The following is a 26,892-nucleotide window of genomic DNA, read 5'->3' as shown; positions in this document are numbered from 1 at the left end:
TCTTGAACCAAAAACTATGAAGCGATTAAATAAATTAAACATCTTATATCCCTGATGTAAAGGCAGATTAACTCTGGGACCGCTATTTTCAATGCCACATGGAAAAAGAAAAAAAAAATCTTGGTTCATGCACTGTAAATTTTTCTTAGTGCTGGCGTTGTTCAATAATAATTTAGTGCAGTACAAACGCAGTGAGCAAATTCTATTTCTCCAGGAATGAATATTATCAAAGGTGTAAAAGTATTAACACTCATTTTGGAATCCAAAAATGCTTCTTAAATGGCACTTGTAATAAATAAACTCTATTTAATTTGCTTTTCAACATCAGAATAATAATACTATTAAGAATGAAAAGGCAGCATATATTGTTTGAAGGAAATATTTGACTATATTAAATCACTAAATTTTCGATACGATGACCAGTGAACATATTTAACACTGATTACTTCGCTAGCTTTTTAGTACATAATATAGGTGCAAGTTTAAAAAACTATTTTAATCGTAAAATGGAACACTTTTTAGAACAAAATTTCTAGTTATAGCATACATTTCATTTGAAGGTAAAATAATACTTTTTTTTTTTTTTTCTTGGGAAAACTGTATTCATCTATCTACCTGCGGTGAGAAACCGATTAAAGTACATCTCGCATTCTAACGCCTTGACTGTTGGAACTAGATTGAAAGGAAATCCTGAGCGTCTGCCTGCCTGCCGACAAAAGAGCACTAATCACCCACTCGTTAAGAACTCGATTCGATAATTTTCCCTCCTTTCCATAACCGCTGAGCCAAGATCCCCCAGTGAAGGTACACAACTGTTTTTCGACCCCACGGGAAAAGGATAATCTGAGTCGTAGAATCGAAATATGGGAAAAAAAAAAAATGGTATGTTTTTTTCAGAAAAAGTCCGATTTTCTGTCAAAATACCTACGTTAGAACAATGCTATATATAAATCTAGCTTTCGAGACATGAAAAACGCAATTTGAAATTCGTCAATCGTTCCAGTAGTATCGGTTCAGTGATTTCAAATATAAAAACGCATTTTTACTAGTAGCAATTGAATGTGTCACCACCACCCTCACCATTTATTCTTTTTTCATTTCCTGCTGTTTCCCAAACTTTTGAGCATCGTGACCATCGACTATGATTGTTATTTTGTTTTAAAACCGTGCTTCATCATATTGTAATCTGCCAATTCTTTTACAATGAAATCTTGATATTTCTTTACACAATTCAGTATAATTTTTCATAACTTCTGCATATATTCTTGAGTCTGTTTCCTTATTTAGTTATCAGAAATTCAATTTCTAAATCAGTGCGATTGTTGTTAGCAGTATTTTGAAATTATGTAAATAATTTTGGATAAGATCGTTTAGTTGTTGCTTATTTTCTCATACAACTTTACCTTCAAGCACGTAGAGAAAGTTATTTTTTGGCATATACATTGCAGGTGCTAAAATCAAGGAAACTAGTTTAGCCATCTTTATCACATTAAAATACAAACTTACTACATTTTGCAGTAATTACTAATTAATTACTTAATCAGTAATTTAGACGAAAATCGGACATAAAGGTGCCCAAATCTTTGTGAAAAATACCAGATTAAGGTGTGCTGAATGAAAATTTTTAAGCAAGAAACTGATTTTCAGTTTGTGTTCTATCTTATCCAAGGGACACCCTTAGGAAGGTTTCTGTCTCTAGGAACAGCGGCCGACTTGCGTAAGAGTGCTGCACTCTTAAACTGCGGCACCCTTATGAAGTTATTCCGTTACAGGTACTGATAACATAAATTCCCTAAATCTGTTGGAATGAGAAGTATCTAATGATTTTGCGACAAAATAGCTATTGATAATCATATTAAGAGTTCAGAGATTATATTTGAGGACTGTGGCGTTTCACTGGAATCAATTTGGCTTTTAAATACACGTTTCTATAATGTAACATTTATAAATATATATATATATTCAACTAAGTCTTATAAAAAGTCAGGGATTCACAATTAAAAGCGTTTTAAGAAAATCTTGCTAAAAATAGCAGTCTTTTCTTTGCATTTCGATATATGGTACGGAAAGAATTGTGTTACTTGGGAACTTACTCCATGCTAACCTTTACGAGGTTAAGATCAGGAAACGTTAGATGTATATGTTCAACATTAACCGTTGATATATTATTAAAAAAATGGCTGCAGATTTTGTTGCTTTGTTATTTCAAAATATCACAATAGAATTTTAATTATTGAAGTAAATTATTTTAATGACTGAAGCATTAACTCTTAAATTTAAAATGTACATAATAACAGTATATGTAATAGTATTGGTGTAATAGAATAGCAATGTTATCTCATCATAGAAGAGAAGTTATTTTGCATCGAACAGCAACGATTTTAATTCATCCTGTATTTAATAAATTAATCGGAAATGAAAGTTAAAGTCTCGCGAAATAGATTCGTGCTTCACAATGGTACGGATACTTTCATGAAGGTTGCCCGACTAGTTTGATCTTCTTAAAGATGACAGACACTTAGTGCCGAAGCGTCCCACCAGAAGCCTAATTGTTAAGACAGGTAGTTTGTTTGGCTTGTGTTCAGACCCAGCCGAACATGCTGACTGCATTGCTGATTTACGTGGTTCTGTCTATGTGCAAAAGGAATACGAGCTAGTTTTCCCTAGAATGTCCTCTGAAAGGGAATTCTATCCTTAGAACTGTAACTCTCGTGTGCTTTGCCGCATTTAAATAACCTAACATTTATGCAGGAACACCGATCGGAGAGCTTTTATTTTGGTTTACTCCTGATAACCTACACAGAAGTGTCAGTACCGCTCTAAGAGGAACTAAAGTGTATGACTATTAAATTTACTAATCGGAGAAAATGAAGATTATTCGTATTTGTGGCATGCATCTTTATTTCAATACATTTCAACTTTATGACTTAAATATAGCTTTTACAATGAGTACATCTGCAAAAAATAATGTATTTTTTCATTTTCAGAGGAAAGTTCAAAATTAATATTTCATATTCTACTTTACAAGCCAACACCTTATATTTGTCTTAAGTTGAATTTCTTGCATAGTGAAGTATGCAGTATGTCAAAATTAATGTTTTTATAATTAGTAATGTAAACTAGTACTTATGCATATTAAATCAATAAAAGTAAAAATAAAATTTGATATGAGAAATTCATATTAAACTTGTACATGAGCGTAATATGTTAACTACACTCCTGCATAAAAAATATACAACAGAGCAAAACACGGAATAAAAACAAAATTGTTTAATGGATATATGCATGAAATTGACCCAAAATGTTGGTGTTACACTACTAGACGACATAACAAATAATAAAGCAAAGACATATAAATACACATGTATTAACACAGTCACATCGTGAAAGACCAAATAGGTGGAAAGAATGTACAGTGGAAACATCACGTTAATAAAGGGTATGATACTAACTGAAATACGTGTTTGGCAATGACGAGGCAAGCTGGTAATAGCGTCGTTGATCGCTTGTTGTGGCAGTAGCGCCCATTCCTGTAGTAATGCACGACCACGCTCGTGGAGGGTGCTTGAAGGCCCAGAATGACTTGTTTTTCTTCGTCACAACACATCTCACGTATGCTCTATGGGATTCAGGTCCAGTCACCTAGCAGGCCACGAGAGATAGGGAATGGTTTCACTCTCCAGATAACTCCGCATAACTTGAATTCTATGCAGGCAGGTCTTATCGTCCGTAAATATCTGTCGGTACCCATTTAAGGGATAAAAGGATGCCCAACAGGGCGTTGAATTTCGTTGCGATATCTGAAGCTGTGACGGAAAAACCAAAAATCACGTAAAGGTCAGCTCTGCGTTCGTTGCTATTCCAGCTCATAATGGTACCCCTCCTCCTCTGTAATGGTCTCTCTTGACGATGTTTGGCGCCCGAATAACTTGTCCTTGGTTCTCGCAACATCATTGTCCTTCGGGAATCATTCTGGATGTTAAATCGAGACTCATTCGTAAGGAGTACTTGGCCCCACTGCTCTGTTGTCCAACAACGATGTTCACGGGCCCAATTCACCTGCGCTCAAACATGCGACGGAGACAAATGAACCACAGGTCGTCAGGAACAGTTCACATTCGTGCAATCGATGTGACTCAGTTTGGAGGAATGTGGGCCGTCCTTCAGCAACAGACAGATGCGAAGTCAACTGTCGTGCTGCATTGATCTACAGCGTCTTGCACATAGCAACAGGAGGCGAGTCTGCCGTTGCAGTAATCCTCCGGCGTCCAGACCCACATCTTCTACAGAGGCTTTGATTTCTTTGGTAACGATTCCGCAGCCTAATGCTGGCACTCCGGTACACATATCTCGGATTACTCGGAACTATCGCTGCTTGCGAACTGACGCCTGAGTCAGGCATGCCCCTTTTTACGACGTTATGGTGTGACTACAGGTTTCCGTTTTATGCTAATTTTGGTATTTAATTTTGGCTGTCTGTTTGCATTCGGCGATCTAATCTCTACCTCATATGAAATTGCCATGTTTTAATTCCAGTTTTTACATTCGTGCCTTTTTTCTTCAGAATGTTTTACTTATTTTTTTAGCATGAGTGTAAATAGGTTTTGTTAAGATTCTAAATTCCTAATAGTTAACTTCATTTAAATACCAACTGAAAGGAAAATTATGCATATATTTCTTTTTTCTTTTAAAAAATTACACTCACTCTTGTCTCTACATATAATAAAAGAAAGAATCTGTCTGTGTGTGTGTGTGTGTGTCTTTCGTTTGCGCTTGCGCGTAAGCTAATAGACCTACGGCTACGATATTTGGTACATAAGTGCCTCTAGACAAGAGTCAGTGCACCTCGAAGGGAGTTTTTCGAAATTCGAATTAGAATTTTTTTTATTTTATGTTTTGTGACGAAATCGAGTCATTTTGAGACGGAATGGGCAATAGGAAAGCGAGATTTTAACTCTACACACTCCATTTTCACATCGCCATGAAACGTAGGCACTTAGCTATTTAACGAACTTAAAATAAATTTCGTGTTTCAATAAATCGATTAAATACGAATTTATTTAACAAAGTGAGCTTAAGACCTTTTCAACGGGATTTTTTCTAAAAAAGTTTATTTTTAAAAATGTACAGTTTATTTTTCTTTGATTTTTGGACACGTTAAACTTTCATCCTTGCGACTGCTTTTACAAAACGAATTTTGGAAAAATGATAATATTTTGTATTTTTTTAAAAAAAATTTAAATGAAGCTTCCGAGTACACTTCTCACATCTTTAAAAACGTGATTTTGGAAACAATTTCCCTTTCTTATTGTCGTTGATAGATTTTTGATGAAATCGCATCATTTTGAATAATTTCATTCTTTTAGAAATATGGGTTTGGCAACAATTTTTCATCGTATTTCTTATGTCACTGTTTTTAAGAGATTGGCATATTTCATTGTCATTTTTTATATGTATAATACATTTTTATTGATTTTTTTTTTTTTTTTTTTTTTTTTTTTTTTGATAAAGTTGTTCTGCAGAGTAAAATTCTGCGCGGAATTTTTTGTTTTTTGAGTTTCTTTCATGTTATTTTTTGCTTATTTCACTGTTTGTAACATATTGAAAAGTTTTGCATGATTATTTTTTTCTTCAACAGGAAGTTGGTTAATTTTTTAGGATAATTAATATTTGTATTAAGGCATATAGTTATTATATATTTATTATGATTAAGATAAAATACTTTAATTTATTTGAAACTTATTTTACTATCAAAGTTATAATTAGGAATTTGAAGCTTGAAATTTTATTGTAATTAAAAATGCCAGCATACCAAACGATAAAATCGGGAGAACGCTTTTAAAGAAATCTTGAGAATTTTCTTAATTATTAAAATGCTTCTTAAATGTTAAATTTCTACATATAATAAAAGAGAAAGTATGTGTGCCTTTCGTTTGTACTGCGCGTAAGATAATAGACTCAGGCGTACGAAATTTGGTATATAGGTGCATCTAGACAAGAGCGATTTTTTTCAAAATTCGAATCAGATTTTTTTTTATTTTATATTTTCAATTTTATCGCATCATTTTGAATAGTTTCATTCTTATAGAAATGTGGTTTTGTCAGCAGTTTTACATTCAATTTTATGCTGGACTGCTGACAGTTGAAAATCAGCACTGTTGCCACTTGGGAAAATGAGGGCGATAAATCAGTGCAGTTTTTAAATTTAATATTTATCTTGGATACTAAACGTTTGGGAGAGAGCGCAAAGAGAATTTGGTTTAATTTATTTATTAGGATAATTAATATTTGTATTAAAGGATATTGTTTATTTCATCGTAATTTTGTTATATGTGATACATTTTTTATGAAGGTGTTCTGCAGAGGAAAATTCTGCGCAGTTTTTAAATTTAACGTTTGGTACTCCCTTCAGGCATTTTTCGGGTACATTTAAAAGCCATACGAAGGCTGGCAGCGTAGCTGCTAGTTATTTATTGTTAAAATGTAAAGAAAACAGAAATAAATACATAAAGAATGATTTTCAAAATAGTCTTCACTGATTCCAGACGTTACAAAAACACATTTTCACATGAAAATGAAATTATGTGCAGTTACTTTCATATTTGGTAATGATTTGCAAAGAAAATGGGTAATGATTTGCAAAACTACACAGTTTTCTGTTGGATAATGAATTGAATTTAGATGAAAGTATTAAAAGTTATGCAATGGATCATCTTATTCATTTGAAGAAAATTATAACAGAATATTTCCATGGAAAAGAAAACACTAAGTATGACTGGTTAAAAAATACGTTCTTGAGTACTACGATAAATCAGAAGGTTCGCCAATGAAGGAAAGAGGAAACTTTATCAATATATCAACAAATTCGACGTCGAAACCTAAAACAGAGCAAGAGCAAGGTCCTAAATTATTGGTTGCAAAATATCCAGAGCATAACTATAAACATTTTAGTGCCATTCAGAAAAATGAATTTAAGTGAAAAATCTTTCTCAAAGCGTGTGGCAACGAAAACAAAATATAGAACAAATTAGATGCAGGAAATGAAATCTTACTGCAGATAACATCAATAAATTTAGGTTTCGACGGCTTGTGTAAGAAAATGTAAACTCCCCTCAGTCACTAAATATAAGGTAGCAACTAATTGGCACCTGGAGCACGAGTTAATGCTGTTAATGAGTAAATTACAATAATTTCGTATTAACATTTTTCAAAAGATATAATTATCTTTTCAGTTGTCTTTACATAAAGTACCTATAACATATTAATCTACTTTAAATCAGTATTTTAAAATAGATTTTTCTAAGGGCAGGATTGAGTTTCCCGGGAAAAAAAATAGTTCTAATGTTTCCATGAATCGATAAAATTGGAAGACAACCACTGGTTTGCGATGTTATCCATGGTACGTAAATCTACAAATCCAAGTATAATTGTAAATTAATTTATAATTTGTTGCATTAAATTTATATGATGCGAAAAATAGGCAAATTAAATTAATTGTTCAAATCCTAAAATGATATCTGTAATAGGGACGGAAATCAAAGTTGCAAGCAAAGTGATTTCCAAAATAAAATTCTGATAATTTTCATGTTTGTTTCTTTTTAAAGCCCTCCGGAATGAATCTTTTAATAAATTTATAAGATTAAATTTAAAAACACTGTTTTTGAAGAATGATAGGATTAAGGCAACTATTTCGAATTCAGTCGTTGCAGCATTCGGCTGGAAATTAAGACTTTCACCCTGAGCACTTTATAAGTTTTTTTCATGTTTATTTGGAATCCATGCGTACCCTAAGATATCATGTTGTCATATTTAAAAGCATGAACTGTGGAAATCTGACGGAACAGGCACGTGTTGCCTTGAAAGTTCCCTCAGGAAACACATTTGGAAAATCAGTTCAGATTTCTGTAAGTCTAAAACGTTAGAATTAATTGTATTTGTGCTCCACTATCATACAATAAGAGCGTCATTATAAACTGTCCTGATGTCATTAATTCTTCAAAACATCTGGGCCAAGCAAAGGTTTACATCTTGTCAAACATATCTGATAATTTTTCACATATTTTTCACTGTTGGAAAATGCACAGAAAAAGCATACGAAATGCCGATTTAACCATTTTATGGCTAAATAATGTATTGATTTTTTGCTCTATGACAGCGTTATATTTAAATGACAGAAATTTTACTCTATTACGGACTGAAGGTTTATGTTATTTTTATTTAAAAGAAAACACAGAAATACATCTATATAATTACAATCTAGCTTATCATTTGAAGGACAAGAATGCCTTCATTTCAAGAGATATTAGGTGTGAAATTGAATTCTTAGGATTATAATTTATAATACACATTCATATTTTTTTACTTAAAAAGACATATCAATATTTAATAGAATTCTGAATACTGTTATGCATGAGGGTATAGACGTATTACTCAATAAAAATAAATTATTATAGTTTCAAAAAGATTTTTTTGAATATTTATTTGAAATTTTATAACTGTACGTATATTAACAATTTTAAATTTTTATATATTACGTTATACAATTTAAGCGTCAGAACTTAATTTTTTAAATTTTTTTATTTATTTTCTGAATTTTATGTAAATATTTTAGCAATAAATATTCTTAGATAACTTGATTGTTAATTGTAATCAATTCTACATATACTATAAATACAATGCTTTAACATATAAATTCATCGAAGTAGAATGGAATTGGAACCGGATAGTGCTTGGGCGCAGGGACACCAGGGTCCCTGCGTCCAAGCACTATTTGGGTCAAATAGAACTTGTCATTGCGAATTATGTCTACTGATAGAATGTTCATTACCAGAAATCTATAAAATGTCCAAAGGAATATTCAGAATGATTTTCTGGGGAGAATAGGCCCAAACATATAGCTGAATAGTAAGGATTCATTGAAGACAAGCAAGGAAAACTAAACTAATAATCTTAATTAATATGTTCAATAAGCATTGCACTTAGGCGTTTTGTATAATTTACAGCATGTTGTCATCAATGAAACGAGAATTTCTATCAAATTGTTTGGCCAGTTTATGGTAAATACTTCGGATTTGTACCATGTACCTCATGGGTTTTGTGTTATGCACGTACCATGGAGCGTTGTGAATTCGACGGAGAACAACATTTTGGGTAATCTATAATTGCCTTAGGTTAGAACCATGAGAGTATGCCCGCATAGGGCAGGCATAACTTAACGTGGATCGCATGATGGCTTTGTAAAGGGGTAGTTACTTGTGTACAGAAAAAACGTTGTTTTTGAACAATTAGTTAGAAGAATCTAGTTTTAGAATCGTTAAATTTCTGAATAATAGATGTAATGTGTGGGGTACACGTGAGAGTATTAGCGAGGATCACCCCGAGATAAGAGACTTGCTTAGCTCAAAGGAGAAAATTCCCATAATGCAGTAGATTCCAGTTTACCTATCTCCTTCTTATGAATAGTATTACCACTGATTTTTCGTTATTTATTTATATTTTCCAATTTATTAGCCTGGCTCAAGTGAATGTCTGTGATTTTTTAAACGTTGTACGACTGGTCTCAGAAATGCATTTGGGGCAAAGATTACTGTATCATTGGCGTACATTACTAGTATGGTGTTTAGTGGCTGTAGAATATCGTTGACATAAATGTTAAATAACGTGGACCCAAGGAAAGCCCCTTTCAAAATAAGGGCCCACCAGCGGCCGAGCGGTAAAGTCGCTGAACACTGGTAGTTCAGTCCGAGGTTCGAATCCCGCGAACGGGCTGGCTGCATGGGCGTTTTCGTGGTTTTCCCCATGTGTAACGTGTATACGAGCTAGTTTCCCTTAGAAAGTCCTCCACGAAGGCATCCCTCCTCTTAGGCAGATAGCCGCCCTAGTGTGCTTTGCCATAATTAAATACACCAAAACACCTTTCAAAATAAGGGCTCGAATAGCATAGCATGTGAAATACGCAGTGTCTAACCGCACCGACGGTCCGAATAGCCTCTAAGAGGCTAATCGCACCACCTACGTTAGCGCATGCGCACAATCAGCCCAGGTACAGCTATTTCACCCCGATTTCCCATAAGGCAGTCGGGAGTGAGTGGTGTTTACCCTTACTCAGCGATAGCGAGGGTTGTTAACTGTTTCTGTTTATCTTCCTTGTATACAATTTCTTTGCTAATTAATTTTTAGTTATTGTTGCTGAAGTTTACTTGTTATTTGTTAGAGATAACATGAGGCCGATGGATGTGACAAAAACAAATTTCTTGCCTTTTGAGTGTGGAAACAAGTTTTCCATATATTTTGAATTTGAAAGTGCAAAAGAACTGTATGAAAATCAAAATTTTGCTCTTTTGATTAAAACGAGAGCGTAAAAAAATTCACGGGTGTCACAAGCATCGTGAAACGTTGCTGTACAAATATGTTACCTTTGAATGTAAAAAAGGGCATATTCATAAACAGTTATATTCATATTCATAAAGAGTTAAGTTCTTTTCTTTAACCCAGACATTTTTCTGCTAACTTAGATTATAGTCTTATATCATAGAACTGTCAGAATTTATTTTTCAATAAGAAAACTTATCGAAAATTCTTATATATGCATCATTTTTTCAGTGTCCACAGATGTTTATAGGTTCAAATGTCATATATCAAAGTTATTTTTGAAATACAATCTCATAAAATCTGATAATTCATTTGCGTGTACAAATTTTTCAATCTAAATCTCTTACATTAAATTATTTGTGGCTTTTAAATTACATCCCATTATTTATTTAAATTAAATTAATTAATGTGTCTGTACTAATTTTTCTAAGTTCTTTCTTTGAATATTTCTTGTGTTCTGAAAATGAAGAGTATTTACATTAAAAAAAAAAAAACTGAACAGGCATACAAAATTGTTAATAACCAGTATTATATGATTAATTGTTAATTTAATAGTTTATTTTATCACTTTTAACTTATTTCATATCTAAATTTTCTACGCAGACATACTCTGTACAATTTTTATTGCCTTTTCTCATAGGAAAAATTTCAAAGAGGAATGAACAAAAATCTTGATTGTGCGAAACACATACTTGAATCTAAATGTATTCTATAAGAAGTACAAAAAATGTGAACGAGGTTTTAGCCCCCCTTCCCCAAATCAGTCATTTAAACTATTCCAACCGTTCAGGAAAACTAACGGTTGGAATAGTTTATGCGAACACAAAAAACTGTCCTTTCTTATATATACGAGGGGTAATCCAAAAAAAATTTACAAGGCAAATGAAAAGTATTTATTAACAATAGAAACAAGATACAAATGGGAATCAAGACACACATCTGGCCTTCACGTTTCCACATAGTCGCCAAACCTGTTTAGGCATTTGTCAGAGTGTTCGACCAACTTGTTTATCCCGTCTTGGTAGTAATCAGGGCCCTTCTCATTGAGCCATTTCTCGGCAGTTGTTTTCACTGCATCGTCTGAGGTGAACCGTGTTCCGGATAAGTTTCGCTTCAACGTCGGAAAAATGAAATAGTCACTTCGAGCCAAATCGGGGCTGTATGGGGGGGCGGTGATTCCAGACTTCCCACTTGAACCTTTGCAGCAATTCCTGAGTCTGGCGAGCTGTATGGGGCCTGGCATTGTCATGCAGAAGAATGACGCCTTTGCTCAGTAATCCAGGCCGTTTGCGTCGGATGGCTTTACGCAATGTCGTTAAGGTGGCACAATAACGATCGGCCTTAATGGTATGGCCACGCTCCAAATACTGGATTAGGATAACACCAGTCGTGTCCCAGAAAACGGTTGCCATCACTTTACTGGCAGAGGGTGTAACCTTAAACTTCTTCCTCGTCGGTGATCCAGCGTGTTTCCACTCCATCGTGGCTCTTTTGGATGTGGGGGTGAAGTGATGAAGCCATGTTTCATCACGGGTAACGATGCGATCAATGAAGTGTTGGCTGTCTGAATAGTATCGCTGAAGAAATGGGAGGCTGCACATCATTCGAGTGGCCTTATGCTCCGCGGACAACGCACATAGAACCCAGCGGGCACAAACATTGGAATATCGCAATTCATCTGTTACGATACGCTGAACGTTACCATAACTCAGGTCCAACTCTGAAGCAATCTCACGCACGGTTACTCGTCGATCTCTTTGGATGATTTCTCCAACACGTGTCGTGTTGATATCCGTTCTTGAAGAACTTGGACGGCCACTCGCATCCATATTGCGGTTTTACCACAATATGGATTGATAAGAACCCGCTTAATAAGAACGACACCATTTCGCTACCTGTTGTCTACTCATTGCTTTGTCTCCGTATACCTCAACGATTTGTCTGTGAATTTCGGATGTGGCCACATTCTTGGCTCATAAGAATCGAATTACGGCTCGCACCTCTAGCGAGACCACTTTTCTAGACGTCGTGCCATTACTGTCGCTCTTAAGTGTCTGCGTACTGACGCTACTTACTCGTAGAACAACTAGCGCCATCTGTCAACCATCCTGGGTGGAAATATTCGCTCCACAATTATTACATTTCAAATGCTTCTGCTTGTAAACTTGTCTTCGATCAACCTTCGTACATAAATAAAAGAAATGTGTTCCTTCTTTCTCTCTATATAAGAAAAGAACACATTTCCCTTTCTAATCTTTTGAAAGTCGCTAACGCTTAAAAAATGGTAAACTACGTCAACGTAATAACCCGCTTTAAAAAAAAAAAAAAAGAGAGAGAGAGAGAGACTCACTAAAATTGACTTTGGCCGTTCCTTCTTTTCGATCTTGGGTTTAAATGACGGATCTGACTACTCAAAGCGCATGCGTGGTTAATGTTGGTGCGAATAGCTGAAGCGGCTATCGCAATGCTGGTGCGAATAGCATGGCCTGTGGAACATGTATTAGAATTGCAAATGATAAAGTGTATACCAGTTCTGTAGGACATAATAATGCTTGTTATGCACCTTGAAAAATCCAGGTTTTGTTTTGTTTTGTTTTATACGGGCGCAGCCGTTCCTCCTGGTTTGTTGAACCTTATGAAGAAAAGCGGGCGCAACCCTTACAACAACAAACGACACGAGCCGGCGAGCCAGCCGCGTCAAAAAAAAAAAAAAAAAAAAATCAATTTAGCAGCTTAACAGAAAGAAAAGAAAATTAGGTTAGTATACTAAAAAGAATAACACGGCACATGAAAACACAAAAACATTTAAGCTGTCCCTGGACCTTTGCATATAAAGTCTTTCTCTCCCTTTAAGGGTAGTGTCCATAAATTGAACGCTTTCAGTATGTTAGCTCGATCAATCAGAGATACCGATGACATGTTTATGAGAATTGATGACTTTCATAATGTCTTGTGCAAATTTTACTCCTTTTTTATAATTTTGAATCATTTCTCTTACACTTCCGATTCCATGTAAGGCTCTTACTCCCCCCCCCGGTATAATACATAAATATTGTGCTTGAGCAAATTGTTTTTTTCCTTTAATATACACAGAGAAATATTTTTTATCCAACCATTTTATTGGCAAAAAATTGTTTTTCCTTTTTTTTTTAAGCACTAACTAGTTTTGATGACATTTGAAATTTTCATCTCTAAACAGATCAGAATGCATATATTTGAAATAAAATTAATCTTAATATTAATGGCTGAACCTGTTTAATATAGTTAACGCTTCGAATTTAACACTTTATTAGCATTTTCCTGTACTGTCCAATTTCATTACTCAAATATTCTTAAGTTATTTTTTGTATTTTCCAGTTTGGCAACAATTTATTTTGTTTACTAATGAAGAGCTGGAAACGCGGGAAAAAGATATTGTATAAATTTGTATTTTTAATCTAACTGTGTATTTTTTATTTTCTCTTGCTTTTAAGTTAAATCTACAAAAGCAGCAGTTTTATAAACTATGCTAAATACAATTGTTTATGAAACTTTAATCCATTTTAAACATGTCTTACTTTCTGAAATTAGTGCCGCAATCCTATGAAAGACCTTCAGTAAAAGTAAATATTAAATAATTAAGAGTATAACATAGTTACCATTTTCTTTCAGTTTTTCATGCCATCTTCCGGTAGTTTTAGCTTTTTCTAAGGGAAATTTTTCCAGCTGTAAATGAAATTCATTGAATTATGAAACTTAAAATTGTGCAAATTCAATTTTCCTACACCTAATGATTTTTCATCAAATTTTTTAATATAAACTGTCTTAATGTATTGTAAACATATGTAGAACTTTTATGAAGGTTCAGTCTGCATTAAGTCAGTTACTATTTGAATCGGAAAATGTAAAAAGGGGCCATGTAACAAAAGTCAAATTTTACGGGAGCAACAACATCCTGTTCCGCAGAAGCATCTCAGAAGTCATCAGCAAAAAAAATTTTCAGACATCTTCTGACATTCTTTTGAAGAATGGGATAGTTTTTTCTTGCTCATGTAAAACTTTATTTTGCCACATAATCCTGTTTTACACCTTCCAATTCATTTGTATTTAACTTTATGTTCATAAATTGTACAATACTCAATTAATAAACACAATAGTATGTACATTAATTGTTATTTTTCTTTCATGGTATTTAAAGTACTTGACTTGGAAGCACTTCCGCAGAGAACCCGGTAAATGTAAACATCGCCAACTTTGGCGATAATAGTTCAAACCTGGTAACCTAGCTAATTCATCCTATTCGCTTATGCGAAGGTTGTCGTTGTTCGCATTTGGAGATTTATATTATTTTTCTCTTATTTTTTATTATTTTTTCTGAATTTTTTAACAACGAATAGATAGAAATATTTTCGCATAATTAAAGAAATTTTCGTCGAAAGATGCCAGTTCTCAGGTCGTCAGTTCGGGATCAAAGGAAGAAATTATGGCGGGAGGGGTGAATGCTAATTTGTAACATGGCTGTTCACGTTATGTTCTTAATTATTAACAGCTGCAAGCATGCAGAACCATGAGGTTTCCAACCCCTATAATAATTTTAAAATGTATAAAGTTCTAGTTTTATTAAAAATGCTACTGAAGAAAATTTGATTACTGTTGAAGGTTATTTGTATTGTGAAATATATTATGAAAAAGGATAGGTATTTGTTTCAACGTAAAATGCTTTAAGCTGTATGCAAGTAACTTGAAAAAAAAAAAAAAAAAAAAAAAACTTAAAAGTATGTAAAATGGATATATTAAAGGTCATGCATTCATTAATTTATTACATGGGCATGGCTCTTACCAAAATACATCAATCAACAGGCAAAGTACTTAATAGTGAAAAAACATATTTGTAATAGAAATATTAGTATTCTATATGAATTAGAGAAAATACATATAAGTATATTGTAAACGTAAGTATAAGAATACTAATTGTTATTTTTTAAATGAATTTTTACTTCCCGTTATGTTTAATACATTGTTTTCTGTGCTAACTTGAATTTAACAGAAATTTATTTTCGTATATCACGTTTAACCTGTTAGTTTCATATCTACATACTTATTATCTGTGAATTTTTACTACCATTGTCTGCTAACTTGAATTTACATCACTAAAAACCACGTTTACAAAATATCACGCTTACGGCTCGGCTCATTGGCGAGTAAAACTGCAACTGCGCCAAAGGGTTCTTTCCCGAAGCGCCAACGGGTTCTCTGCGGATGAAAACCTCTTGACTTGTTTAGTAATTAAATATTTCCTTCTGCAATCAGAATTTCCTGAGTATATATATAAAAAAAAAAAAAAAGTAAGAAAATTTGAAAATGAAACTAGCAAAAGAACATGTAATGCATAATTAAATGTGACTATATTTTGCATCAGAATCATATTAAAATTAGTTCAGTAACTTGAATTGTGCATTATAAAGTGGATTTAAATCATTTTGTAGTTTTTTTCAAATGGTGTTGCAATCCAGTATGGAAATCAGAAAATTCTCAATTTTTTCCTTGAGAAGCTTCAGTTTTTTATATTTCAGGGTTGGAAGCCATGACATAAGGAGATAAAGGTAAAAATATATTCACGGGTGCCCATGGGCAATTTTTGGCGGTGCATGGACACAGAGTTTGCAATTCTTTGGCTGTGTGTAGTACCGATTTTTGTGCCAAAAATCGCTGCTACACAAATATAAAATAACAAGGCAAAGAATTGCACAAACTCGGTACCCAGAGATATTTTTAACGCCTCTGAGAGCGTATTTCACACATTGAGAATCGGAAATACGCTTTAAAAAACTAGCCGGGTGTATTTTCACATATTGAATTTTTAACAAAGGTTTAGCTTAAAAAATATGTAACACCTCACCGAAATCAACAAATAATATTTTTTACTACTCAAAACAGCCCACCAGCGAACGAGCGGTAAAAACGCTGAACACTGGTAGTTCGGTCCGAGGTTCGAATCCCGCGAACGGGCTGGCTGCATGGGCGTTTTCGTGGTTTTCCCCATGTGTAACAAGTATACAAGCCGTTTTTCCTTAGAAAGTCCTCCACAAAGGCATCCCTTCCCTTAGGCAGATAGCTCTAGTGTGCTTTGCCATATTCTCAACACACACACCATCTACTCAAAACACCACCGAGGCATTTTCGCCTGATTTCTCCATGAGAAAGAATATAGGCGTGGCGCCGTGCTGACTCAGCAATCACGGCCAGAGGAAAAAAGTCAAAATTTTACCGAGCAGTACAAAAATAAAATTTTAATTTCAATCTTCTTTTTAAAAAATCTTTATCTTCACTAGACTTACAGCGAAAATCTGGGTGTTTTATTGATATCTTTCAGTTAAAAAAATAGCAATTTTGTCACATTTTTCGGTACAAAAATTGGAATCGCATTGATAATTGTCAGCTGTGATAAATAGACATCTCCTTGCGATCTTCTAGTGGGCAAATCGGGACTTAACGTTCTGGTTATATGAAATTAATTCATCATAAGAGTCACTCCATGCGAAAATTGATATTTAGCTGATTAAATGTGACTATTAATATGCATTCAAAATTCATATTTTGCGTAAATTTAGAGATTTTTACCGATTTTTGGGCAAAAATAAGTACTTTTTTGGATTGTACAAACCCTGCTGTAAATACTCATTTTCTTGAAATATTCTGTTGGAGAGAAGTATAATTTTTATTATTATTATTGTTTTAATTTGATGGCGCGAGATCACATAACTCATTACTGATTTTAACTAAATATCGCTTTTAAAACAATTGTAATTTGTATTTGCGCTTATAAGATAAATTCCTTTCATATAAAAATAAATATTTTAAGCGAAATTAAGATCGCATATGGAGAAAATTTTAAATTTAAGAAATTCCATACAGTCTGCAAAACAAAACGAGAGTTTCTACAAGTGATCAGTGTTTAGGAGAAGCACATCAAAAATATTTTCAGTTTCTAACTAATTTTTTAAAACTATTTAATTCAATAGGGTGATCCCCTTGAGACTGAAGCAATTATTTCAGGAGAAAAATTAATTTAAATATGAGTTCTAAATCCATCAAGGAGTTTTTTTATAAAAAAGCCGTCAAGCCAAGTGTCAACCAGCACAGAACCGTCAGCTAAGAAACCAAAGATTGATGAACAACCAGAAGGAACTACCTCTACTTACACAGTTATTCACATAAAAGGCATTTTTTAACTTGCGCACAGTTTCTGGAAAATCATCACGGCATTCCTCCAAATGAAAATTAATGACTGCAGCTAAGAGGAATAGACTGCATGTGAGTCCAAAGACTACCCTTTTATGACGATAAATTTTTAGTTTTCTTTTCTCAAAATTCTCTCACCATAAAAATTTCAAATAGTGTTGATCTTCTTCAGCAACAGAAATCTGTAAGAAGGCCTTTCTTATGTCCGAAGTGATGCCAATCGATCATTCCCAAAACCTCAGTAGTAGTGGAAGGATTTTCTCTAAGAGGTTTGGTCCTCTCTCTAGAACATCATTGAGTGATGAAGAATGACTAGATCTACAAGAGGCATCGAAAACAGGTCGAATGCTTGTGCTGGAGTTTTTCTTGAAAATGCCTCGATGTGGTAAATAATGGCACGGAATTTATTTTTTTCCTCAATCGATGCTTCTTTAATAATATTCTCAGCTAACCGTTTCTGAAAAACAGCATCATAATCTGCATATCTGCCTTCTTTAATAAGTTTCTCCTCAGTTTATGCACACCTGTGCTCTGCAACCAATTTAATTTTCTTCAAAATCTCCTGTTCTTCTGACCAAGTCAGCTTCATAATGTACCAACCTTCTTTATTCTTTCTCACCATTCACTGGAACTGTTGCATAACCAATTGGTGTGTCTTTTCTTTAGATTTTATTTCAACAGGATCTCTGATGTAAACCTGTGTGATAAAAGGAAATTAACACAGAAAATATGATTTCTAAGGTACAAAAACATGCATGATTAAATGTAACTGCACAAAATATAAAAAGAGCAGATGAGTGTAATGAAAAATGGGTTGTAGATGAAAAATATCGAGTAGATTAAATGCATGTGAATATAAATTTCAGAATATTCAACAATTATAAATATCATAATGTTCATGAATTCAGCGAATAGATGTTATAAAAGAAATTTTAATCTGATTGGCATGATACAATGTGAGTACTATTGAGTATTCTTTTAACTAATAGGGTTTTAAAATTTACACTTTAATACTTTTTTCATTGTTACATATTATAGTTTTAATTTGGCAATAACAACTTAAAACAAATTAAATCTTAGTCATTAAATTTTAGAGTAGCATTAAATGAACGTAGAAAATTAGAGCAAGTTAATGAATATATTTACCATATTTTTGTTGTTACTTTTCAGTTAAGATGCCATTTATTGCCAGTCATAAATTTTAATACAAAATCTTATTAAGGATAGAAATAACCTTTAAATGATTTATATACAGCTTGATAAAGAGTGGGTATTTTTTTAAATCTCAAATAAAGGTGAATATAATTATACCAGTCAAGTTGCAACTGACATAGTTCTGGATAAATTGATTAGTCAGGAGAAAAAGAATGACATCCTTCGGACTGGCATCTGCTCTGTAAATGTTTCTTACTGTGATATGACTGTCATTGTAGTGCAATTTCAATGCTCCTGGAAAATATACAGTCAAAAGTCGTTTATTCGGACACCCATAATTCGGAATGATCTATAATCCGGACATCAAAACTAAAAACTTTCTGCGCATGTGCCACGTTGACACATGCGCAGAGGCGTTCACGCGTGCGCGTAAGACCTTTTACGACCGCGCATATGAGTGTGCGCAAGTGCAGAATACGTTTTCGCGTGCGCATTTTATGTATAATGGACGTATAAGCTAAAATTATCTAATTATCTATTTCAGTTAATGTTGATGATTGCGTTGTTCCTTAATTTTCGAATTGCATCCGGCTTATTATTTTTTGCAGACTGTAAGAGCAATTTTATAAAAGTAAGCTTAAACTTTCGATTATATCAAATAGAATTTCCGATATATATTTGTTAATATGTAAAGGATCTAAAGCGAAAGTATGTTTTGAAATCCGAAATCTGTTTATCAATTTCACGCTGCTCGGCGGCGGGCGCCTAATGAATTGGAAGTTGATTTGTCAGCACTATCTTCAGCGCAGATGTTTTTATTTTATTTGGCTTATAATTCGTTACCAAATGTAGTATTTCATCTCGATATGCTCCGTCTTTGATATGATTTAAAACAAGTTCCTCGTCATTATAATTCGCTTCCGATAGCGAAGAAAAGTGACAGAGGTTATTGAAAACAAAAAACAAGAAATTATGTCTGTTTAATAGAATTAAAGAGAAAGTATTATCACATGAAACGAAGCAAAACTTAAACAACTTACATTGAAAGAAATGTTTAATAAAGTAAACAAATAAATATTAAGCTTTTTCTTTTTGCAAATTTTGATACCCTTTAGATCATAATTGTTCTTTATTTCATAAATTTCGGTTTCATATTTTTAATTTTAGAATTTCTGCATGCCATCTTACGAGATTTAAACTGATGATCTATAATCCGGAAAAATCGATAATCCGGAAACGCCGAAGTTCCGACGAGTCCGGATTAACGACTTTTGACTGTATACAATTTCATTTTGTGGTTTTCGAGCAAAATCTTTCTGTGTAGTTAACCTTTGTTTCATAAGAATTTAGCTGTAATTCTTTGGCATTTAAGAGCTATCAAATAGTGCAAATCCAAGTTTAAATTAGTAAAAGATAATAATAAAAAGCAATGGCAAATGTTAAGAAAGAATTATTGATTGATGTTAATTCTTTCCATTTATTCATTATATTGTGTTATTTGTAATGATTTGTGGGTGAATTTAAATAAGTGATCTCATTTGGCAGTTTGGCTGTAATTATGATGATGCTATGTTAAAACAAAATATACCATGTTTTCCTTGTCTGTTTGATTTCTAGTATTTATATATACTTATTGTAACATATTTTTCAGAATCTTCTACTGGAAAAGTGGAGTCGTGCAGTTCCTCAAGCGGATAAAATGCTATCAGAGAATGGTGTTATGTGTTGGCATCATTTTCCAGAAAATGAAGGCCAAATGACCTTTTATGAGACCAATTTACCAGATGAGAAACAATTAGCTGTAGACTTCAGGAAGGTACAATGCCAAAGATTTAACTAAAACTAGAAATAAAAAAAAGCAGCTGTTGCTAGAATGTGCTTAAATTAAAAAAAAAAAAAAAAGAATATCTTAGTGTTATTGACAGTGCTGTGACTGTTAAAACAAGCAAAGGATTTTTCTTTGAATATCTGTTGAACCGCTGTCTCTTTGTCAAATTTTTGTTGACTGAAAACATTCAAGCCAAATATTTGGTAGAGTGTGAAGTTGTTGAATTGAATTATATGCAGTCAATAAACTAGATATGCAAGAAAAGGAATTTCTGAAAAGATATGAGTATAGGTTAGTTTTGTTTTGAAATTTTTATGATTGCATTGTAAAATAAATACATTTGGTGCTTATATAATCACTGGACAAGTAATAATTGTTGTATATGGTTCATGTACTTTAGACATTTTAATGGAGGATAAATAAAAATTACCAATTTAATAAGACATTGTAATGAAAAAAATAGCTTTAATTGCATTAAAATTGTTATAAACTGTGATAAACATTCCCTTGTTGTATAACTAAGTAACAGTGTAGTTGCAACTAAAGTTTCTGTTATTTGCATAAATTTATTTAATTAAAAAAGTTCATAATAAAAGCTGAAATTTAATAGGGCTTCTTTTGTATGAATACCTGTTAAATAAAAATTTTTATATATAACTATGTCATTTGTTGCAGTATACTTGATGTATATTTAAAAGGGTATATTGTTTCATATGGTATTTATTGCAATACAATTTGTAACAGACCTATTTAAGGGTAATTGAACTATTTTATTCACGCCATGAACTCACGAACTGTAACCGAACTATTTTATTTAAACGCCATCTCGTGGCGATATGAAAAAACGTCAGTCGACCTCCAGCCGCCATGATGATAGCTTGCTTACTATGTTATGTTATTCTCAATGTTTGATGTTCCATTTGGTATATGTTTCATTTTTATGTATATTTCTTTTGTTTGTAACCGTTCCTGTGTGCTCTGTTAATAAATCCTTTTAAAGCTAGCCGGCATTAGTGTCTATTGAGGAACGGCTACATCACATTGGCGCCCAACTAAATTTGAATCCAAAATGGCGCAACAAAATGTTTAGAATTTCTGTTTGGCTTTAACAAGTTCTTACTCCCGAATTTAACTTTTAGTTGCTGGAGATCGGCTCAGTTTCTTTTCAGGTTTGGACTGCTGGTCAAAAATTCTAGAAACCAATTCTGGAATTAAAATTGTCATACCGTGCTGCTAGCACATCGAATCATCAACTGGACAATTTCAACGGAAAAGATAAGTTTCGTTTACATTATCGTTTAATCTGAGTTTAAAGTTCTTTTAAACTGATTATTTATTATAAGCTGCTTCTTAAAGCAAATGTAAATTCTTTACTGAAATCTCATTTATTGATACTACATAAGAGTATTAAACGAAAGCAAACAGCTTTCTGTTAACCAAACGTTATTTCTTGAATTGTAATTTGTTATTTTAAAATGTTAATTCGCATAGTAAATTAATTTGTGAATAATATTGTTTTACTGAATACATGTTTTGATGTTAAAGTTTGAATATATTCATGGACGTTGTTCATTAGAATTTATTAGTTTCGATTCTGACATACAGCAGCAGATGTTTTCCCCCCCGCGGAAATGTTTAGACTAGCGATGATTTATGATGCGTTTACGTCAAATCTTTTATTATTTTTATTTCCTTTGAGTGCTGTTGTTCATTATTAAATGTTTTATTCTACATAAAATAAAATATTGTACTTGTTGATTTACCTTTCAACGAACATTTTGAGAAAATTATTATAGTATAATACTTTAAGAAAATACGATTGTTTTCCTTTAATGAATGCATGTCTTGAAAATATTTCTTGAAGCGAAAGAAAATAATTATGAATAAAATCGAATGACTATTTAAATAAAGTAAAAGAGTTACTAAGTGTGTGTTGCTTAATCAGCTTAATATTTTGTTAAGATTAAGATTTCGAAGAATTCAGCTTAAATATAAAAGCTTATGGTAAGACATTTATGTATGTTTTGTATGTTTTGCTAAGTAGTAAACAATTTTTGAGCAATTTATTATATGTTATTTTCTTGATACAAGTTGAATTTATGAGGGCATTTTATGATATTTTTACGACTCCGAAATAATAAACTTTGTGAGTATTATTGTTTACATTTATAAATACTGTTTAATAGTGGTATATAAATGTACGAGTAACATTGTTTACATTCATACATGCTGTTTAATAGGGGTATATACATTTTACTTAAAGGTATAATTATTAATTCTAAAATACTGTATTGTGAATAAAATCGAAATAACAACAAATTCAACTTCATCTTTTCCCTCCCCCTGACCTCTCAGATAATTATGGCTTACCTTGCCAAAGCACGAAAAGAGGATTTAAAAACTCTCGCTGCAGAACTGGGTTTCACTGTAAACGACACTATGCGAGTAATAGATCTTAAAGATCTTATTGTCAATTCTGACACTTATGATGAGGCTTTTACCAGGAATCTTCTGGAAACTTTAATCGAAACTAGACAACAAAAACAACGTGAAAGCAACGATCTGGAGACACGTCAAAGAAAAGAACAAGAACTTTTATTAGAATTGGAACGTTTAAAATTAAACCTGGCAGCTGCTAGCTCAAACCCTGACTATGCCGCCTTTGCTTCAAATGCAGCTATTGGAACAAATATTCAACACCTAATCCCTAAATTTACAGGAACTTCTGACATTGCAACCTACCTGCAAATTTTTGAAAGACAATGTGAGAAAGTTAATATAAAACAAATAGATTACATCACTCATCTCCTACCTCTTCTGCCTATAGACATTTCGCAAATTATTTTAAGAGAACCAAAAGACAAATTAGAAGATTATTCTTACATCAAGAAGATTCTGCTACAAAGATTCAAATTAAATGCTGAATCATTTCGAATTAAACTTACTACACACCAAAAACACCCTGGGTCTTTATGGAAAGATTTTACTTACGAATTAAACAATTATCTCGAAGAGTGGCTCCATAGTCTCAGTGTAACAGACTTTGAATCACTCAAAGACTTGGTCCTGACGGATCAGCTTAAAAGAAGAGTCAGTAGTGACGTTAAGGAGCATTTTATTGATACTTGGGGAAAAATAAAGAGTTCATCTGAATTAGTACAGAAATTGGATGATTATGAAGCTGTACGTGTTAAAAATACGAACTATAAAACTGAGCTTCCTGGCAGGCGGAACTATTCTTACAAATCGACTAATCCATCCAAACACAAAGTGGAAAATCGAACAAGTGACATACAGGGAACTCATAAAACCTTTTTAAATCGTAGTCAGCAACAAACAGAGGAAACGCGACCTCCTTTAATATGCTATGGGTGCGGAAAAACTGGTTTTATCAAGTCTAAATGTCCAGACTGTAACCCCCCAAAGACTTCAAATTCATCAAATTTTGGCACTATCCAAATCCGATCCTGTTTATCTTCCACTCGGACTGCTGTATTTCCAATTAGTATTGGTGGTGTTTCCGGTACAGCTTTCGCCGACACTGGTGCTAGTCACTCAATTGCAAGTGAATCCCTCTATCATATTCTGCAGAAACAAGATGCAGTATTTGAAAAGACAACACTAGAGGTGTCTTTCGCTGATGGTTTGGTATCTGAAAAAGAGGTACTTCGCACCGGACAAATCATTCTTCTCGAAGGCAGAGAGTTCAAAACTCCGCTCCTTGTGTTGCCTGATGCCAAAAATAACTCGACTCTGTTAGGAACTGACTTTCTTCAAAAAGCTAAAATTGTTTTAAATCTTGCTGAAAATAGGTGGAACTTTTCTGATGAACCTCGAAGAAAATATACCTTCGTGAAACCTCATCAATCCCAAGTACTGGAAGAAACCCCAGTTGTTGTAAACAACTGCGAACTACGAGAAAATGAAGGACAACAATTAACTGCAGCCCAACGGCTTGCAACTGATGCATTGCTTAACAAATATCACACTGTCTTCAAAGTAGGGGGAGAAACCACTAATCAAAAGCCATCTGGCTTACTTCAAATTCCAGTCTATGCTCAACGTTTTGAAACCTTGTCAATTGATCTTTTCGGTCCATTTCCTGAAACACCGTCTGGTGAAAAATGGATACTTATTGTGCAGGACTGTGCTACGAAGTGGACAGAACTATTTGCTTTAAAGGAAGCCACGGCCAGAGAATGTGCCACTATTCTTTTGGAGGAAGTCGCCCTTCGATTGGGGTTACCCAGGAAAATAATAAGTGATAATGGTACCCAGTTTACTAGTGCTGTTATGCAACAACTATGCTATATCTTGAACATTGATCAAAGTCTTACTCCTGTCTATCACCCACAATCTAACCCAGTTGAAAGGAAGAATAGAGATCTGAAACCACGTTTAGCAATACTTGTTGGTAACGACCATCAGTCATGGAAGGATAAACTGCCATTAATAAGGTTTGCTTTGAATACAGCCAAATGTGATTCAACTGGACATTCTGCTTCTTTTCTTCAATTTGCACGAGAGTTACGAACCTTAGATGATGTAAAGCATGATATGAAAGCCGTAATTGAGAACGATAATTTTGTTCCCGAAATTACTCCATATTTGAAACGTTTTGCAAGAAATGTACAACAGGTACGAGAAAGAGTCGAATTGCATCAAGATAAACAGAAACGATATGCTGACAAAAAACGAAGAGAAACACCGAAATTTGTTCCTGGAGATAAAGTTTGGGTCACCCTCCACCCAATCAGCAAAGGTCCACTGAAGAAAACTGCTAAATTCATGCCCAAGAGAGATGGTCCTTATGTAATAGTGACTACAAGATCTCCAACCACTTATGATATTGCCGATCCTCATGAACCAGACAAAATTCTCGGCAAGTATCATGTTTCAGCCTTGAAACCATATCAAGATCGAAATAAGCAAAACTCAGCTCGTGTAATTTCAGTGGTTCCCTTAAAGAAAAGAGGACGCCCGAAACGTGTAATACCGCCCGAATCTGCACCTGTTGCAGAAGGTGCTGGTGACGCAAAATCTACTGCTTGTCAAACTGGAGCCCATTCATCTGATTCTCCGCCCGCTGCACAAAGTAGACAAAGGTCAGTTCCTGACTTCTTGCCGAGACGTCTACGAAGTCAGAGGGGGAGGATGTAACAGACCTATTTAAGGGTAATTGAACTATTTTATTCACGCCATGAACTCATGAACTGTAACCGAACTATTTTATTTAAACGCCATCTCGTGGCGATATGAAAAAACGTCAGTCGACCTCCAGCCGCCATGATGATAGCTTACTATGTAATGTTATTCTCAATGTTTGATGTTCCATTTGGTATATGTTTCATTTTTATGTATATTTCTTTTGTTTGTAACCGTTCCTGTGTGCTCTGTTAATAAATCCTTTTAAAGCTAGCCGGCATTAGTGTCTATTGAGGAACGGCTACATCACAAATTGATAAAAATGATTTTTTTTATAAATTTAGCAGGCTTCACTATCAAGAAATCAAATCACCCATGTTCAGGATATTATCAGCCTGTTTGAAAGAAGTATAGTATTAAATAGGCAGGTAAGATGCTTATTTACATTAATTAAAATGGATACTTTTCGTGATTACTTCAATATTTAAAACGAGTGGTTTAAAACATAGTAGAAGAATCATACTCTGATTGTTAACATAATTGTATTGACTTTTCCAAACATTTGCAAACAAATTATCTTGCTTATTCAGGAATTTTGGCATTAAATGAGGTTCTAAAAGCATCACATGTAAGAATTGTTGTCAAACCACTGAAAAAAAAAAAAAAAAAAAAAAAGCAGTAAATGATCATCAAATTAACAAAAAAGAGTGGAATAAAAAAAAAAATAGCTGCAAACAACTTAGTACAATAAAAACATGTTGTTGGAATATTGTTAAAAAATGTTCACATACTGAGGAAGGTCAGAATTATGTTTAATTTTTTTCGTTTATATCTTGTGTTCACAAGATACCAGATACTTAGGGGGTTTAAATGCTGAATAAATAAAACTTGAAAAAAGTGGCCCAGTAATGATTTATTTTGTACTGAAGTATCAGTAAAGCAGTTTAATAAAATCAATACATAGAAAAATAAAAAAAGATGCAACGTTAATGCTTTTTAGCTCAGTCATATTTTGATTTTTTTTTTTTTTTACTTTTTTAATTATATATTTTTTTCTTTAACATAATTTTAAAACTGAGTGCAAGTCATTTTAAAATTATAATGGCAAATCAGAATTGTTTCAGTTCTCTCCATTGCTTCAATTCCTTCTTTCATCTGACCATAAAGTTTTT

General features: G+C 33.4%; 1 protein-coding gene and 1 long non-coding RNA gene across 2 annotated transcripts in view; both read left to right on the top strand.

The window, feature by feature from the left end:
• Window positions 1–21,578, top strand: part of LOC146997752 (uncharacterized) — an 80,993-nt gene extending 59,415 nt beyond the window's left edge. The window contains exon 2 of the long non-coding RNA XR_015040829.1: window positions 20,399–21,578. This is a non-coding gene — a long non-coding RNA (uncharacterized LOC146997752). The remainder of the gene's footprint in view (window positions 1–20,398) is intronic.
• Window positions 21,579–23,014: 1,436 nt separating this feature from the next.
• Window positions 23,015–26,892, top strand: part of LOC118201662 (uncharacterized) — a 47,755-nt gene continuing 43,877 nt past the window's right edge. Inside the window, exon 1 of the mRNA XM_085814389.1 lies at window positions 23,015–26,148. Within this exon, the coding sequence (XP_085670515.1) occupies window positions 23,015–25,735 (2,721 nt within the window). The 3' untranslated portion in view covers window positions 25,736–26,148. The remainder of the gene's footprint in view (window positions 26,149–26,892) is intronic.

This window comes from Stegodyphus dumicola, chromosome 4 (genome assembly GCF_044657685.1).
Source record: "Stegodyphus dumicola isolate Sdum_Otavi_A_Nest chromosome 4, ASM4465768v1".
NCBI classification, from domain to species: Eukaryota; Metazoa; Arthropoda; class Arachnida; order Araneae; family Eresidae; genus Stegodyphus; species Stegodyphus dumicola.
Note: the sequence above shows the minus strand (reverse complement) of the source record. Positions and strands in the feature narration are given on the sequence as shown.